This window comes from Phyllobates terribilis, unplaced genomic scaffold, assembly GCF_046119375.1.
Source record: "Phyllobates terribilis strain yellow unplaced genomic scaffold, ASM4611937v1 Scaffold_4__5_contigs__length_816908805, whole genome shotgun sequence".
NCBI classification, from domain to species: Eukaryota; Metazoa; Chordata; class Amphibia; order Anura; family Dendrobatidae; genus Phyllobates; species Phyllobates terribilis.
The window spans coordinates 216,647,069-216,661,195 of NW_027362764.1; the positions used below are offsets into that span (position 1 = coordinate 216,647,069).

The following is a 14,127-nucleotide window of genomic DNA, read 5'->3' on the forward strand; positions in this document are numbered from 1 at the left end:
AGAAAGGATTGAATGGGGTCCTGGGCCATGCTCTTGAACTGTCTGGGAGTTGACCGAGCCCCTCATCTGGTGGACGCAGCATGGCTCGGGCGGTCACTGCTGACAGAAGTGACCCGGAACAAACGAACTGTGAGTAAAGACCCTGGACTGTAACTTGTTGTCTGTGTGCTCCTTTGCGCCTCCAGCACTACCGGTACTGGGACTCTCACCACCATCACTCCCACCATCTCCTGCACTGCCCTGGGGTTACACTCTTCCCGTGGGGAGTTACACTACCTCAGCTGCATATACCATTAGCCCCAGCGGACTGCCTTGCAGCGGCGGTTCATAATAGCCGCGATCCACGGGTGGCGTAGTCGGACACATCAACAGCGCGTCGCAGACTACCAATGGTCTGACCACCCTGAGCCACGGAACCGGGTTGCCACTACTACCCCCATCATTTCCCGATTGCCCGCTCCGAGTGCCCCACGGCCCAGGGGGCGAGTCACCAGCAGCCCAGGAGAATCAACCCTCTGCTGACAGTGAGCCTGCCATGCCTGCGGTAAGCCAGAGGACCCGCAGACAGCTGCCTGCCCTGCCTGTAAGTCTAGCCAGTGACTGTACCCTAAATGGTAGTGAAGAAAACCAGGTTAGACCACCACCAGACAGTGGGTGGCGCAGGTCAACCAGGAGCACAAAGGGGCAGATACCCGCTCGCTGGAAAATATAGGGTGCACTAAAACTGTAAATAACCCTGTTGCCAAGTGTTGAAATGTTTGCAAAGTTACATGCATGATTAGTAATTGTGTATTTCAGTTTCTTACAGTTGCCGTACGGACTCAAAGGTTATGAACTTTTAATAACCGGGACTTTGTATGGACTGCGTTCGGAGCCTAACCAAGGAATGAACTAAGACTGTAAAGGACTTGGGGCTAGGACAGATCCCCACCTGGTTAAGGCTCCCCGTTGTGGTGGTGATATGGACACCCGATCACAGACCACACTGTGACCTTAAGAACTCAACCTGTGCGTCGTTTGTCTTCACTTGCCTTGTCATGTTTTAATGTTCATGCATAAGTATTCTTGTTTTAAGCTTAGTCCCGGAGTACTAAGTTTTACTAGGGGGGAATGTGTCACCCTGGCCTGGATGCCACAAATGTATAATAAAGCTGTGTCTGAGAGCAAGGGGGAGGTTCTCTGGTCAAGGACCATTAGCATGGAATACCTCCTGTCCCAGGCCAGTAGGGGGAGCAGGCTGCCCCTATAAAAGCTGGAACTGGGGGCAGGGTTAGAGAGAACTGGACAACCTGTGTCTGAAGAAGGAGGTGTCCCAGAGCAGGGACAGACAGTTGTGTTGCAGCCTAAGAGGCCATGTGGCAGTAGGAGAGCCACGAGCCAGGGGCAAGAGGTGAAGCGAGCCTGTCCTGACAGATAGAGAAGCTAATCTACCGGACTTTGGTGTCCAAGGCTGTTAGGATTCCAAGTCCTACAGCAAATAACCAGTCCGCAGGGGACTGTATGTCATTTGGCCTAAGAAGCCCGGAGGTTCTGCCACAGCAGAAGGGACCGGTGAAGCCGCACCAGGCGAAGAGTAAAAAGGGACCCAAGTCGCCAGCCATATGGGCGAGAAGACACGGTGAGCTCAGGAATGTGGGCTATTACACCACAAGGAGGGAAATAGCCAGAAGGAGCGCAGAGAGCACGGTAGGCCTACACCCTCACCCTGACCAGGAGGGATTCCCACTTGTTCTCAGACATTCAGGCCCCCTCCTAGCCGGGACTGTTTTTGGGTCGTCTCACCTGTTCTAATAAAGACCCTGAACTGTTTAAGAGGCCTCCGTTTCCTGGCGATTGCGGTCGGAATCATCCCCTCCATCTTCCATCTATATACTGCCCTGGGGCCATACTCCTCCCGTGGGGAGTTGTACTATTCAGTGCTGCACCTTTACATCTGCCCCAGCGGTCTGCACTGCAGCGGCGGTTAACCCTGACCGCAATCCACGGGTGGCGTAGTCGGACATTGCAAAACATATAGAAGACTGCCACTGGTCTGACCACCCTGAGCCACGGACCGGGTTGCCACTACTACCCCCATTATTGCCCTGTTGCCCGGATCCGAGTGCCCCAAGGCCCACGTGGTGAGTCAAATGCCACACAGATTTCTAGCAGCAGACACATCTCTACAACAACTGTTAAGAGGAGACTTTGTGCAGCAGGCCTTCATGGTAAAATAGCTGCTAGGAAAACACTGCTAAGGACAGGCAACAAGCAGAAGAGACTTGTTTGGGCTAAAGAACACAAGGAATGGACATCAGACCAGTGGAAATCTGTGCTTTGGTCTGATGAGTCCAAATTTGAGATCTTTGGTTCCAAACACCGTGTCTTTGTGCGACACAGAAAAGGTGAACAGATGAACTCTACATGCCTGGTTCCCACCGTGAAGCATGGAGGAGGAGGTGTGATGGTGTGGGGGTGCTTTGCTGGTGACACTGTTGGGGATTTATTCAAAATTGAAGGCATACTGAACCAGCATGGCTACCACAGCATCTTGCAGCTGCATGCTATTCCATCCGGTTTGCGTTTAGTTGGACTATCATTTATTTTTCAACAGGACAATGACCCCAAACACACCTCCAGGCTGTGTAAGGGCTATGTGACAAAGAAGGAGAGTGATGGGGTGCTATGCCAGATGACCTGGCCTCCACAGTCACCAGACCTGCACCCAATCGAGATGGTTTTGGGTGAGCTGGACCGCAGAGTGAAGGCAAAAGGGCCAACAAGTGCTAAGCATCTCTGGGAACTCCTTCAAGATTGTTGGAAGACCATTTCTGGTGACTACCTCTTGAAGCTCATCAAGAGAATGCCAAGAGTGTGCAAAGCAGTCATCAAAGCAAAAGGTGGCTACTTTGAAGAACCTAGAAAATAAGACATATTTTCAGTTGTTTCACACGTTTTTGTTAAGTATATAATTCCACATGTGTTAATTCATAGTTTTGATGCCTTCAGTGTGAATGTACAATTTTCATAGTCATGAAAATACAGAAAAATCTTAAAATGAGAAGGTGTGTCAAAACTTTTGGCCTGTACTGTATATGAGCAAATTGACATCTGAATAGAAGGAAGAAAAAAAAAGTGTATTGCAATAACCAAGTTCAGTAGTCAAACATTATTAGATTCTGTGTTGAAATTTTAAGAGAGTTGAACATAAATGAACACCGTCAAGAATTAATGAATTGAAGAAGAAAAAGAGGAGGGCTTATATTTCTCCAAAACCGTGTGGAAGACTGATCAGCTCCTAATGAAATGTCAACTGTAATAACTGTTGCTAAATGATAGGGTTTACCTATTTTTTGGGTTTCTGAATTCTATCTTACTTTTTGGAAATAAATACTACAAATGAAAATCTGCTGTTTTTATTTAATCAAAATAAACATTGTAAAAATAATTTACTTTTTCAACAGGGACAAAATGGGATCCCAGGAATTAATGGAGAAAAAGGAAGAAGCGGCCCAGTTGGCCTTCCGGTATAGATTATAGTTGGATATAATGCTTTCTAGTCTTATTTAGCTATAGCATATACGTATATATAAAATCTGACCATACTTTTTATTACACAGGGTCCTTTTGGCATTCCAGGTGGTGAAGGAGACCCAGGCAATTCTGGACAAAAGGGAAAAAAGGTTTGTTGAATATTATTCTAGCAAAACAATGTAATTTCATATCTTGGTCAATCCTTATATCGTTTCCTGGCATGAAGACAGACAAACAGAGCATCAAATGAATATAAAACTGGCTAGAATATCTAAGATTCTTAGCATTCCAAAGAAGTCAAATGGTTAATGGACATATTCAGTGTATTCCAAGGTTAAGTTCCCACGATGAGTTATTGCTTAACTTCTTACTTGAGTTTTTGATATTGCCCCATTTCTGCACCTATTATCTCAATTAAATTACTTGCGTTTTTTTATTGCGTTTTTGAGTGTATTTTTTACTTGCGTTTTAATCACACTTTTTTAACTATGTTTTCTGTCTCTTTTTGGTGTGTCACATTTTAAATAAAACTGCTTTGTTTTCGGTACTTCCTGTTACTTATCTTTGATAAAATTTTGTTGGTACAGGCATGTGTGAATTAGGGCTAAGTGTATTTGATTCAATGCTCATGTTCTTTTAATTACGAGGGGAAGACTATCCACCAGTTTAGAAGACGTATTCTGGAGCACGTCTGAGATGTCAATGGAAAGGAAGAGAAACCTGTCGCGAAACCCAGATATTCTTGTTTTTAACATTTTTTTCAGCTTAGAATGTTATGTCCCATTTAATTAGCATGCCATGTAACCTTGGTGAACAAAAAAGAAGCCTCATTAACAACTAATATCAGCATGTCCAAGACACTATGTGCATAAAATGAGAAAACATCTTGTTCTGTTCTTTCGCAGGGTGAGCCTGGAGATGCCGGAATGGAAGGAAACCAAGGGGAGGAAGGATTAAGGGGACTTGAGGTAACACTGTTGATTTAGTACCCCATTTAATTCTCCATTTATTCTACAGTTTGCAGTTTGAAATGTAAAATAAGCTACCACTAAACAGTTGTAATCATTTCAGTCCATTTTTTGTATATATTTCTAATAGTGAATGACATTTTTAATCTTTTCATATAAACATATTCCAATAGGGTGAAAAAGGTATAGATGGCTATGGAGCAGCTGGCAAAAAAGGAAAGAAGGTGAGTCCCATGATCTTGTATGGCTTATAGTAAGTACATAAATATCTACATGACATATTCGCCTAGGAGTTTGCTAAATACTGTTTGTTTAATTCCATAGTTATGTGATTTCTAGCTATGCTTTGGTACAGACAACAGGACAACCTGTACCAGACGACAGATCTGTAAGGGTAGACTTGTTTCTTATGTCTTCATAAAAATAACATTCATGACATAGCTCTTTTCTGTTCAGCCACCATTTAATTAATTCATTAATTTATTTTTTGCGACTTGCGTGTTGCAAGTCTTAATTTGCAGGTTAACTTAATTTCTGGTTGCGCGACGTGTGTCAAGGTTAAAGTTGTTTTCTAGCCTTAGCCTTAAATCTTTTAAAAAAAAATTTTTCCGTTGTCAATAGGGGCAACAAGGACAGCAAGGAAACATTGGCTTTAAGGTACTTGTCACACATTTATTGCCTTTCTACGTAAATTTATATCATATGCTTTATTTTCTTTTCTCCACAACGTGTTCTAAAGGTTTATTACAGAGTTTAAAACTTGCTGTTGAAATCTTATACAGTGCTGAAATAATTTATGTTTCTAATTCTATCTACACGAATCTATACTAATTTGTTTGTTGTACCAGATAAAACTAATTGTTAAAACCACTTAAAATGGTCAAAAAAGATAAAAAATGCATGTTCACCTTCCCAATACCCTGCCAGTCCTACAGATATACTGCTTGTACCCCTGCCAGTCTCTGCTAACTGTTGAAGTGATGACATCTTGACAAAGGGACATGTAACCACTTCAACTAAACACTGTTGGCGGAACAGGCAGCAACACAATGGCAATCGTGGGGAATCGATGTATAATATAATATACCTTTTATTAATTTATGCACACTATTCTTTACAATATATTTTTATTAAGAATTTACATGTTATTAGATAAAAATAAATATTACAAGAAATGTGGGTTTGGTGAAGGAAGGAGAGGAAATAAAACTAGAATTAAGAAAAACAAGGGAAATTAACTGGGGAATAATAAAGTATTAAAGTAATACTCGGTAAATGATCTAGTTATTATAAGCTTGAATATATGTGTCATAATTGTTTATTGCAAAACTGCAAGTCGAGGGATATGAGAAATAGATGGATCTAAAATTATTTCTAACCAGGGCTGACTAAATGTAGAAATTCATAGTGTCCATTCTTTCTGGAAAGATGGTAGATTGCTCCCAAGAGCAAAAACATATTCAAAAGATGCATGATTAGATAGTAATTGAGAAACATTAAATCTACTTGATATAGGGCGATCACTGATATTTATTAAGATCCCTAATTGAGGTGAGAAATGAAAAGCTTCAAAAGTTAAAGAAGATACATCAGACCAAACTAGATACATCATACATCACTAGATACATCAAACCAAACTAGATACACCAAACTAGATACAACATACATCACTAGATACAAAAAACTATGTTGTACTAGATACTTTCACTAGATTCAACAAACTATGATCATACATCATACATACTAGATACATCATGCATCACTAGATAAAACAAACTACATACAACTAGGTAGATCAAACTAGATATATCAGACCAAAATATGCACACTGGACTGTCTTAGAAAAAAGCATAGTCATCCTGATGTATGTAAATATGTATAGTGGGGAAAATAAGTATTTGATACACTATCGATTTTGCAAGTTTTCCCACTTACAAAGAATGGAGAGGTCTGTCGTTTTTATCGTAGGTACACTTCAACTGTGAGACAGAATCTAAAAATAAAAGCCAGAAAATCACATTGTATGATTTTTAAATAATTAAATTGAATTTTATTGCATGAAATAAGTATTTGATCACCTACAAACAAGCAAGAATTCTGGCTCTCACAGACCTGTTAGTTTTTCTTAAAGAAGACCCCCTACTCTGCACTCATTACCTGTATTGATTGCACCTGTTTGAACAGTTGCCCTAGCTGTGTGTTTTGGGTCACTGTCATGCTGGAAGACCCAGCCACGACCCATCTTCAATGCTCTTACTGAGGGAAGGAGGTTGTTGGCCAAAATCCCACAATGCATTACCCCATCCATCCTCCCTTCATTATGGTGCAGTCGTCCTGCCCCCTTTGCCGAAAAGCATCCCCAAAGAATGATTTTTCCTCCACCATGCTTCACGGTTGGGGCAGTGTTCTTGGGGTTGTCCTGGTGTTCTTAGACAGCTCTTTGGTCTTTGCCATGGTGGAGAGGTTGGAATGTGATTGAGTGTGTGGACAGATGTCTTTTATACAGGTAACAAGTTCAAATAGGAGCAATTAATACAGGTAATGAGTGGAGAGTAGGGGGGCTTCTTAAAGAAAAACTAACAGGTCTGTGAGAGACAGAATTCTGGCTTGTTGGTAGGTGATCAAATACTTATTTGATGCAATAAAATGCATTTGCTTTTTATAGTTAAACTCTGCCTCTCACAGTTGAAGTCTACCTAAGATTAAAATTACAGACATCTCTATTCTTTGTAGGTGGTAAACCTTAAAAAATTGGCAGTATATCAAATACTTATTTTCCCCACTGTATATATACACACACACACACAGCAGGTGAAAAAAAGTATTGAACATGTCACCAATTTTCTAAGTAAATATATTTCTAAAGGTGCTCTTGAAATGACATTTTCTCCAGATGTTGGTAACCACCCATCCAATCCACACAGGCAAAGAAATCAAATCATAGATTTCCATAAATTAAGCTATGAGTATTAATGAGAAATTACACAGGGAAGAATTATTAAACACATGAAGCAAGACAGGTGAAAAAAGTCATGGAAAGTTATGACATCAGCTAAAATGAGACTGAAATTGAACTCTTTGGATGCCATAATACACACCATGTTAAAACACCATACCAACAGTGAAGTTTGGAGGTGGGAGCCTCATGGGCTGGGGCTATTTTTCAGCATACCGCACTGGCAAACTTCATCTAATTGAAGGAAGGATGAATGAACAAATGTACCGAAACATTCTTGAACAAAAATGTTTTGTTCTACCAGGATGATGAAGTTGAAACAAAGGTGGACATTTCAGCAAGACAATAATCCCAAACACATAGCCAAGGAAACTCTCAATTGGTTTCAGAGAAAGAAAATAAAGCTGCTAAAATGGTCCAGCCAATCACCTGATCTAAATCCAATAGAAAATTTAAGGAAGGAACTAAAGCTCAGAGTTCATAGAAGGAACCCATGGAACCTTCAGGATTTACAGAGTGCTTGTGTAGAAGAATCAGAGCTGAGCAATGCATGCAACTAGTTTCTCTATTCAGGAGGCATCTTGAAGCTGTCATCACCAACATAGGCTTTTGGACAAAGTGTTAAATAAACTTCAGTAAGCGTGTTAAATACTTTTTTCCTGTGTCAATACTCATTATTGCACATAACTTAATTTATGGATATCTATGGTTTGATTTCTTTGCCTATGTGGATTGGATGGGTTGTTACCGACATCTGATGAGAATTTCATGTCAATACCACCTTTAGAAAAATATTTGCTTAGAAAATTGGTGACGTGTTCATCACTTATTATACCAGCTGTATATATTGTTAATATGTGAGTGTGTGTATGTAGTGTTGTCTACAGATATAATTCTAATTATTAAGACATGTAAAGCAAGACGGAATATTAAAAATTGTATTTACAATTAATGTGTCGCTGATATAACAGTTTCTCCCTGGATAATACTTTTAAATACAGGCATCTATTAGAAGACCATCACAAGTTAATATCAGTTGTACAGTTCAGGGTTTCTGACTGCCTGTAGCCTGCCCTTCGGAGAAGGACATGCAGCTGGGGTTTTTCTTTAATTAGTTGTGCTGCCAGAAAGATCAAGACTTTCCTTCTCAATGACCGCCAACAAGTCTTTTTTCACAAGCACTACGGGCGAAGTCAAACTGAACTCCCATATTCAGGTTCAAGCGGCAATATTTTGTCCTTATGTGCATCATACAGAAGCGTATGTTTATTTTGGAATGTAGTCAATACTTAATGCAAAATAAGATTTTCTTGTGATTGATATTTTTTAATAAAAAAGAAAATAAATGTAATTTTAGTAACCATTTTTGTAGGGAGATCAAGGAGACCCAGGTGAAGAAGGAGAACATGGACGGAAAGGAGAACCAGGAAATTCTGTAAGTATCTAGTTCATAGTAATTTACTGATGTCTGGATCAAAAGTAGCAAAGGCAAGAAAAAATAAAATCTCTCTCCACATAAGGCTGGGTTCAGACAAGCATTTGTAAAAGCATTTTTTATCGCTTTTTCATCCGGATTCTCATCAGTATGCCATAAGTATGTAATCTCTTTGTCCGTCTTTGACATCTGTATGATATCCATTTTATACATTTGTAATGCAGGTGTCAGAATGCAACGCGCAGAGTCACAAAATGAGGGCAGTCAAATAGCTATAAATAACAATATATATATATATTACAGGGTGGTCCAAAAGTAGGTGACCAGAAAATAATAACATTTATTTTGACTTATATATAAAACTAGCTGTACTACCCGGCTTAGCTCGGGTTAATAACTGCTGTTAGCAAAATAGAATGTGTTAACAAAAATTTATTCTCCACACAAAAACCACAAAACAAATAGATAGAAAGTTCATTGGCTCTTGAGGAAGCAGTTCTTGTTCTCTTGTCTGCAAGCCTCGCTTCTCTCTCCTCAGAAAGTTCATTGGCCCTTGAGGAAGCAGCTCTTGTTTTCATATCTGCAAGCCTCGCTTCCCTCTCCTCAGAAAGTTCATTGGCTCTTGAGGAAGAAGCTCTTGTTTTCATGTCTGCAAGCCTCGCTTCCCTGTCCTCAGAAAGTTCATTGGCTCTTGAGGAAGCAGCTCTTGTTTTCATGTCTGCAAGCCTCGCTTCCCTCTCCTCAGAAAGTTCATTGGCCCTTAAGGAAGCAGCTCTTGTTCTCTTGTCTGCAAGCCTCGCTTCCCTCTGCTCAGAAAGTTCATTGGCTCTTGAGGAAGCATCTGCTGTTCTCATGTGTGTCAGCCTTGTTTCTCGGTCTTCACATTTTTCATTGGCCCGTAATGCAGCTTTTCTTTTCGCATCAGCTGACATTCTTGCCATGAAATTCCTTTTCTTATGAGGCATTATTGTGGTAAAAATAGTCTGTAACTGGCAGTTTCTATATCCTCTCACATAGAAGTAACGTGACTGACATCAGCCTTTCCACCATCACACCCTAACTGACATCTTATTACCTTACACAAGCTTTGTTATACTGAGAATGTCCTTTGTTGCCTATATTAACCAATCACAGCTCAGATTAATTAACTGTACCAAAATAGAAGCTGAGCTGTGATTGGTTGCTATTGGCAGCCTGATAAATCTTTGTGAGATGAGTTTTGTGTGTGCTGAGGGTGGTATATGTGTTCAAGCACGTGGTAGTGTGTGGCGCATTTTGTGTGTGTGTTCATATTCCCGTGTGTGGTGAGTATGAGTATCCCATGTCAGGGCCCCACCTTAGCAACTGTACGGTATATACTCTTTGGCGCCATCGCTCTCATTCTTTAATTCTCCCTTGTTCACATGTGGCAGCTGTCAATTTGCCTCCAACACTTTTCCTTTCACTTTTTCCCCATTATGTAGATAGGGGCAAAATTGTTTGGAGAATTGGAACAGACAGGGTTAAAATTTCGCCTCACAACATAGCCTATGACGCTCTCGGGTCCAGACGTGTGACTGTGCAAAATTTTGTGGCTGTAGCTGCGACGGTGCAGATGCCAATCCCGGACACACACACATACATACATACACACACACACACACACATTCAGCTTTATATATTAGATTATATTTACTAACACAAGCATAACATTGACAATTAAATTTTATTCTGAACAATAATACAAAAGCCCTTAAATTTTATCAACGCAGGTGCTCAAACTGTTTTCCATTACAATTTGCACAGCTTTGAAGTCTGCCTCTAAGGGTATGTGCACACGATGCAGAAATGCTCAGGATTTTTTCCTGAGCATTTCTGCATCTCCCTGGAGGAAAAAACGCATGCGGATTGTACATGCGGTTTCCTGCCAGGGACATGCGGAAATGAAGCGGTCTTCACTTTCATTTCCACATGCGAGTTGACAAGCGCTTCCCAAGCGATTTTAGCATCACTTGGAAAGTGCTTGTCAACTTCACACTATATAAATCCATGCAGCCGGCATGGATTTATATAGTGTGTGAATGTCAAAAAATAAATATATACTTTACCCTCTGATGGCCCCAGGTGTCTTGCTTCGCTCGGTCCCGGCTACCGGCAGTGAAGACTGAAGGACCTGCCGACGTCAGCGTCACGTGACCCGTCACATGACTCTGATGTCAGCGAAGGTCCTTTTTCATTCAACCGCGAAGTGCGGGGAACCAAGCAGGAGCGCTGCGCCTGCCGTCAGAAGGTGAGTATGTATATATTTTTTATTTTATTCTTTTTTTTTTAATGGTACCTGGGTCTGGATGAGAGTCCTCTCATCCACACCCAGGTACCATCCGCACATTAGACCGCATGAAAAGCGCATCAACATATACAGTGATGCGGATTCCATGCGGTCTAATGCAAGTCAATGGTGCCAAAAAAGCAGCGTTTCCGCAAAATTAATTGACATGCTGCGGATTTTTGAGCGCAGCGTTTACGCTGCGGAAAAATCCGCATCATGGGCACAGCACATGCGGATTTCAATTGGGGAACATTGCTGCCCTTCTACCATGCGTTTTTCATGCGTTTCCGCGGCGTTTACGCAACTGCAAAAACGCCGCGGAAACGCATGAAAAATGCATCGTGTGAACTCAGCCTTACTCTTCAACAAACTTTTTTGCACAAGTCTCTTTGGGTATTTATTTCTTGAAATGCATCTCTAATGTAATTTTTCCAATCACTGACACTTTTTGGTTTTCGACTATAAACTTTGTCCCTGAGTACTCCCCAAAAGAAAAAATCCAATGGGGTCAAGTCTGGTGAACGTGCCCGCCAATCAAGTGGGCCTCTTCGGCCAATCCATTTATTAGGAAATGTTTCATCAAGATACTTGCGGACTACTCTTGAATAATGTGGAGGGGCCCCATCTTGTTGGAAATAAAGGTCATTTGAATTAGGCTGTTGCTGTAACTGGGGAACAACTTGATTCATTAGAATTTCGAGATACTTATCTCCTGTGACTGTTCCATCAAAAAATATTGGTCCTAAAACACCAAAACTTGAAATACCACCCCAAACATTGACACCAGGCTCATTTAGTTGTTGCTCTAATGTTAAATGCATGTTCTCATTATACCAGTAAATACAATTATGTCTGTTAATATGGCCGGATAATTTGAAAGAAGCTTCATCACTCCACATAATGTTATCTAAAATTACTGGATTTTCTTCAATTTCGTTAAGCATAATCTCACTAAATTGCAGCCGCCTGTCTGGATCATCCTCCAATAAACCATGAATTAGACGTGGACGATAAGCTTTCCACCCAATAGATTTCAGGATTCGCATGATAGAAACTCGTGAAATTCCCAATTCCAAATAGGCTCTCCTGGTGGACTTTTTTGGACTCTGAACAAATGTTTAAGGAACAAGTTGTTTATTATCTTCTGTACAGACTGTTTTTGGTCGACCAGTTTTTGGAGCATTAAGGATTGAGCCAGTGGCATTGAATTTGTCACGAATGCGGTAATTGGTTTGTCTCTTTGGGGCTTGAGTGCCAAATGTTTCAACCCAATTTGCTCTAACGGTTTCAGCATTTTGAGATTTCCAATACTCTGTTAAAATCCATTTTCTTTGATCTGTATTTAAATTATTTGCCATTATGTGTTATCTGAATTATCTGAAAAGAAAACAGATTTGGGGGAGATCTATCTGTGAAAACTAGATCTGTGAAACTGGCTCAGTTGCCATTAGCAACCAATCAGATTCCACCTTTCATTTTCTAAAGAGTCTGTGAGGAATGAAAAGTGGAATCTGATTGGTTGCTAAGGGCAACTGAGCCAGTTTCACTTTACACCATGTTTGATAAATCTCCCCCTTCTAGGCCTTTAAGTCTTTTTCTGACAAAGTCAATTAGATCCCGTTTGGCTTGTTCCACCTCACCCGTCCCCCTCCCAACCTGATACCCTAAACCCGATTGTTCCCGGCACCGTGAAGGCGCGGTTGAAGTGACAGCCCTGTTCAGTGATGACACGCGTCAGCTTCTGCTGACGAGATCTCTCCGGCACGACTTGTTCACCGGCAGCCACCCGTCTTGCCTTACGGGTCTCTCACACCGGTCTCTCTCGCTCGTTCAGTGCATCCAGCCTGCGTCCCGTCTCTCTCTGTGTCTGGCGCCGAAATCACCTCATGCACTGCGTGCTCGACCGTTAAATTTTGAAATCCTCTGCTGGAGGTCACCTGACCAGGTCCAGCGTGCAAACTTGAAATGCTCACCAGATGGCGCTCTTTCTCCTTATTACATACATCACACATTGATTCTCTGAAAGACTTTTCTCCTTCTATTACACATTAACAGTTTAAAATATATTAATAGTCCAAATATAGTTTTTAAGTTAATAATTAGAATGGATCCATAAACAAATGGATGCTATACCAATGGTGTCCACAAAATATCCATGCTTTTTAACACACTGGGTGAGTCCAGTATTGGACTGGGGTGTCAAGGATCCGCCAGCAATATTCACTCTATGTGGTCATTGTTCAACTACAAATATTACATTACAAATTTACATATGCTGCTATATAATATTAAACTGGGTAATTTTTTAAAAGAATGATAAGATGTTGCATTTGCCGGCACATAGTGAATTGAGTGTATTGTACAAAGTACTGCTCATACAGAGGGGTGAGAGTCCTGCTCCAAAACAGGGGCCCACCGGGTGATTCACCTGCTCCCCTGTTGGCCAGTCTGAGCCTGGGTGAGTCTACTCCGAAAAACAGATTAAAGTAGTGCACACTGTGCATGTAAGATAGTCTGTCAGTAAAAAAAAATTCTTGTCAACTGTGCCAGAAACTTCATTGGTTCATGTGCTATCTGCATGCAATCGATTTTGCATGCAGACATTATATGGACGTACAATATGCTCCCCTGAACAAGCCCAAAATATAATAAATTTTTTTTGTCCTTCAAATAGTGGAATATTTAATATATTTCTAATGATGTCATGTAAATGTACATTTTATATGGCTAGAATACTGTTTTTAGAGAGGGAGTTTTGCACTATAATTCTTGCAAAAGAAATATCTAAAATTAATGTCTGCTTTTTTTAACCAGAAATGGTGCCATTCTCAAAGACAGGCCATGTCTCATATTGCAGCTCAATTCTATTAAAGTGAATGAGATTGAAATGAAAGAACTTTCACATCCCATAGACAATAGTAGCGCAGTTCCAAATAGATTAAGGCAT

The 14,127-nt window shown here is 40.8% G+C and overlaps 1 protein-coding gene across 1 annotated transcript in view; it reads left to right on the plus strand.

The window, feature by feature from the left end:
• The window catches only part of LOC141265247 (collagen alpha-6(VI) chain-like), a 394,142-nt gene that overhangs the window by 314,344 nt on the left and 65,671 nt on the right, over positions 1–14,127 (plus strand). The window contains exons 26-31 of the mRNA XM_073678075.1: positions 3,444–3,506; positions 3,600–3,662; positions 4,419–4,481; positions 4,655–4,705; positions 5,103–5,138; positions 8,810–8,872. Coding sequence (XP_073534176.1) covers positions 3,444–3,506; positions 3,600–3,662; positions 4,419–4,481; positions 4,655–4,705; positions 5,103–5,138; positions 8,810–8,872 — 339 coding nt within the window. The remainder of the gene's footprint in view (positions 1–3,443; positions 3,507–3,599; positions 3,663–4,418; positions 4,482–4,654; positions 4,706–5,102; positions 5,139–8,809; positions 8,873–14,127) is intronic.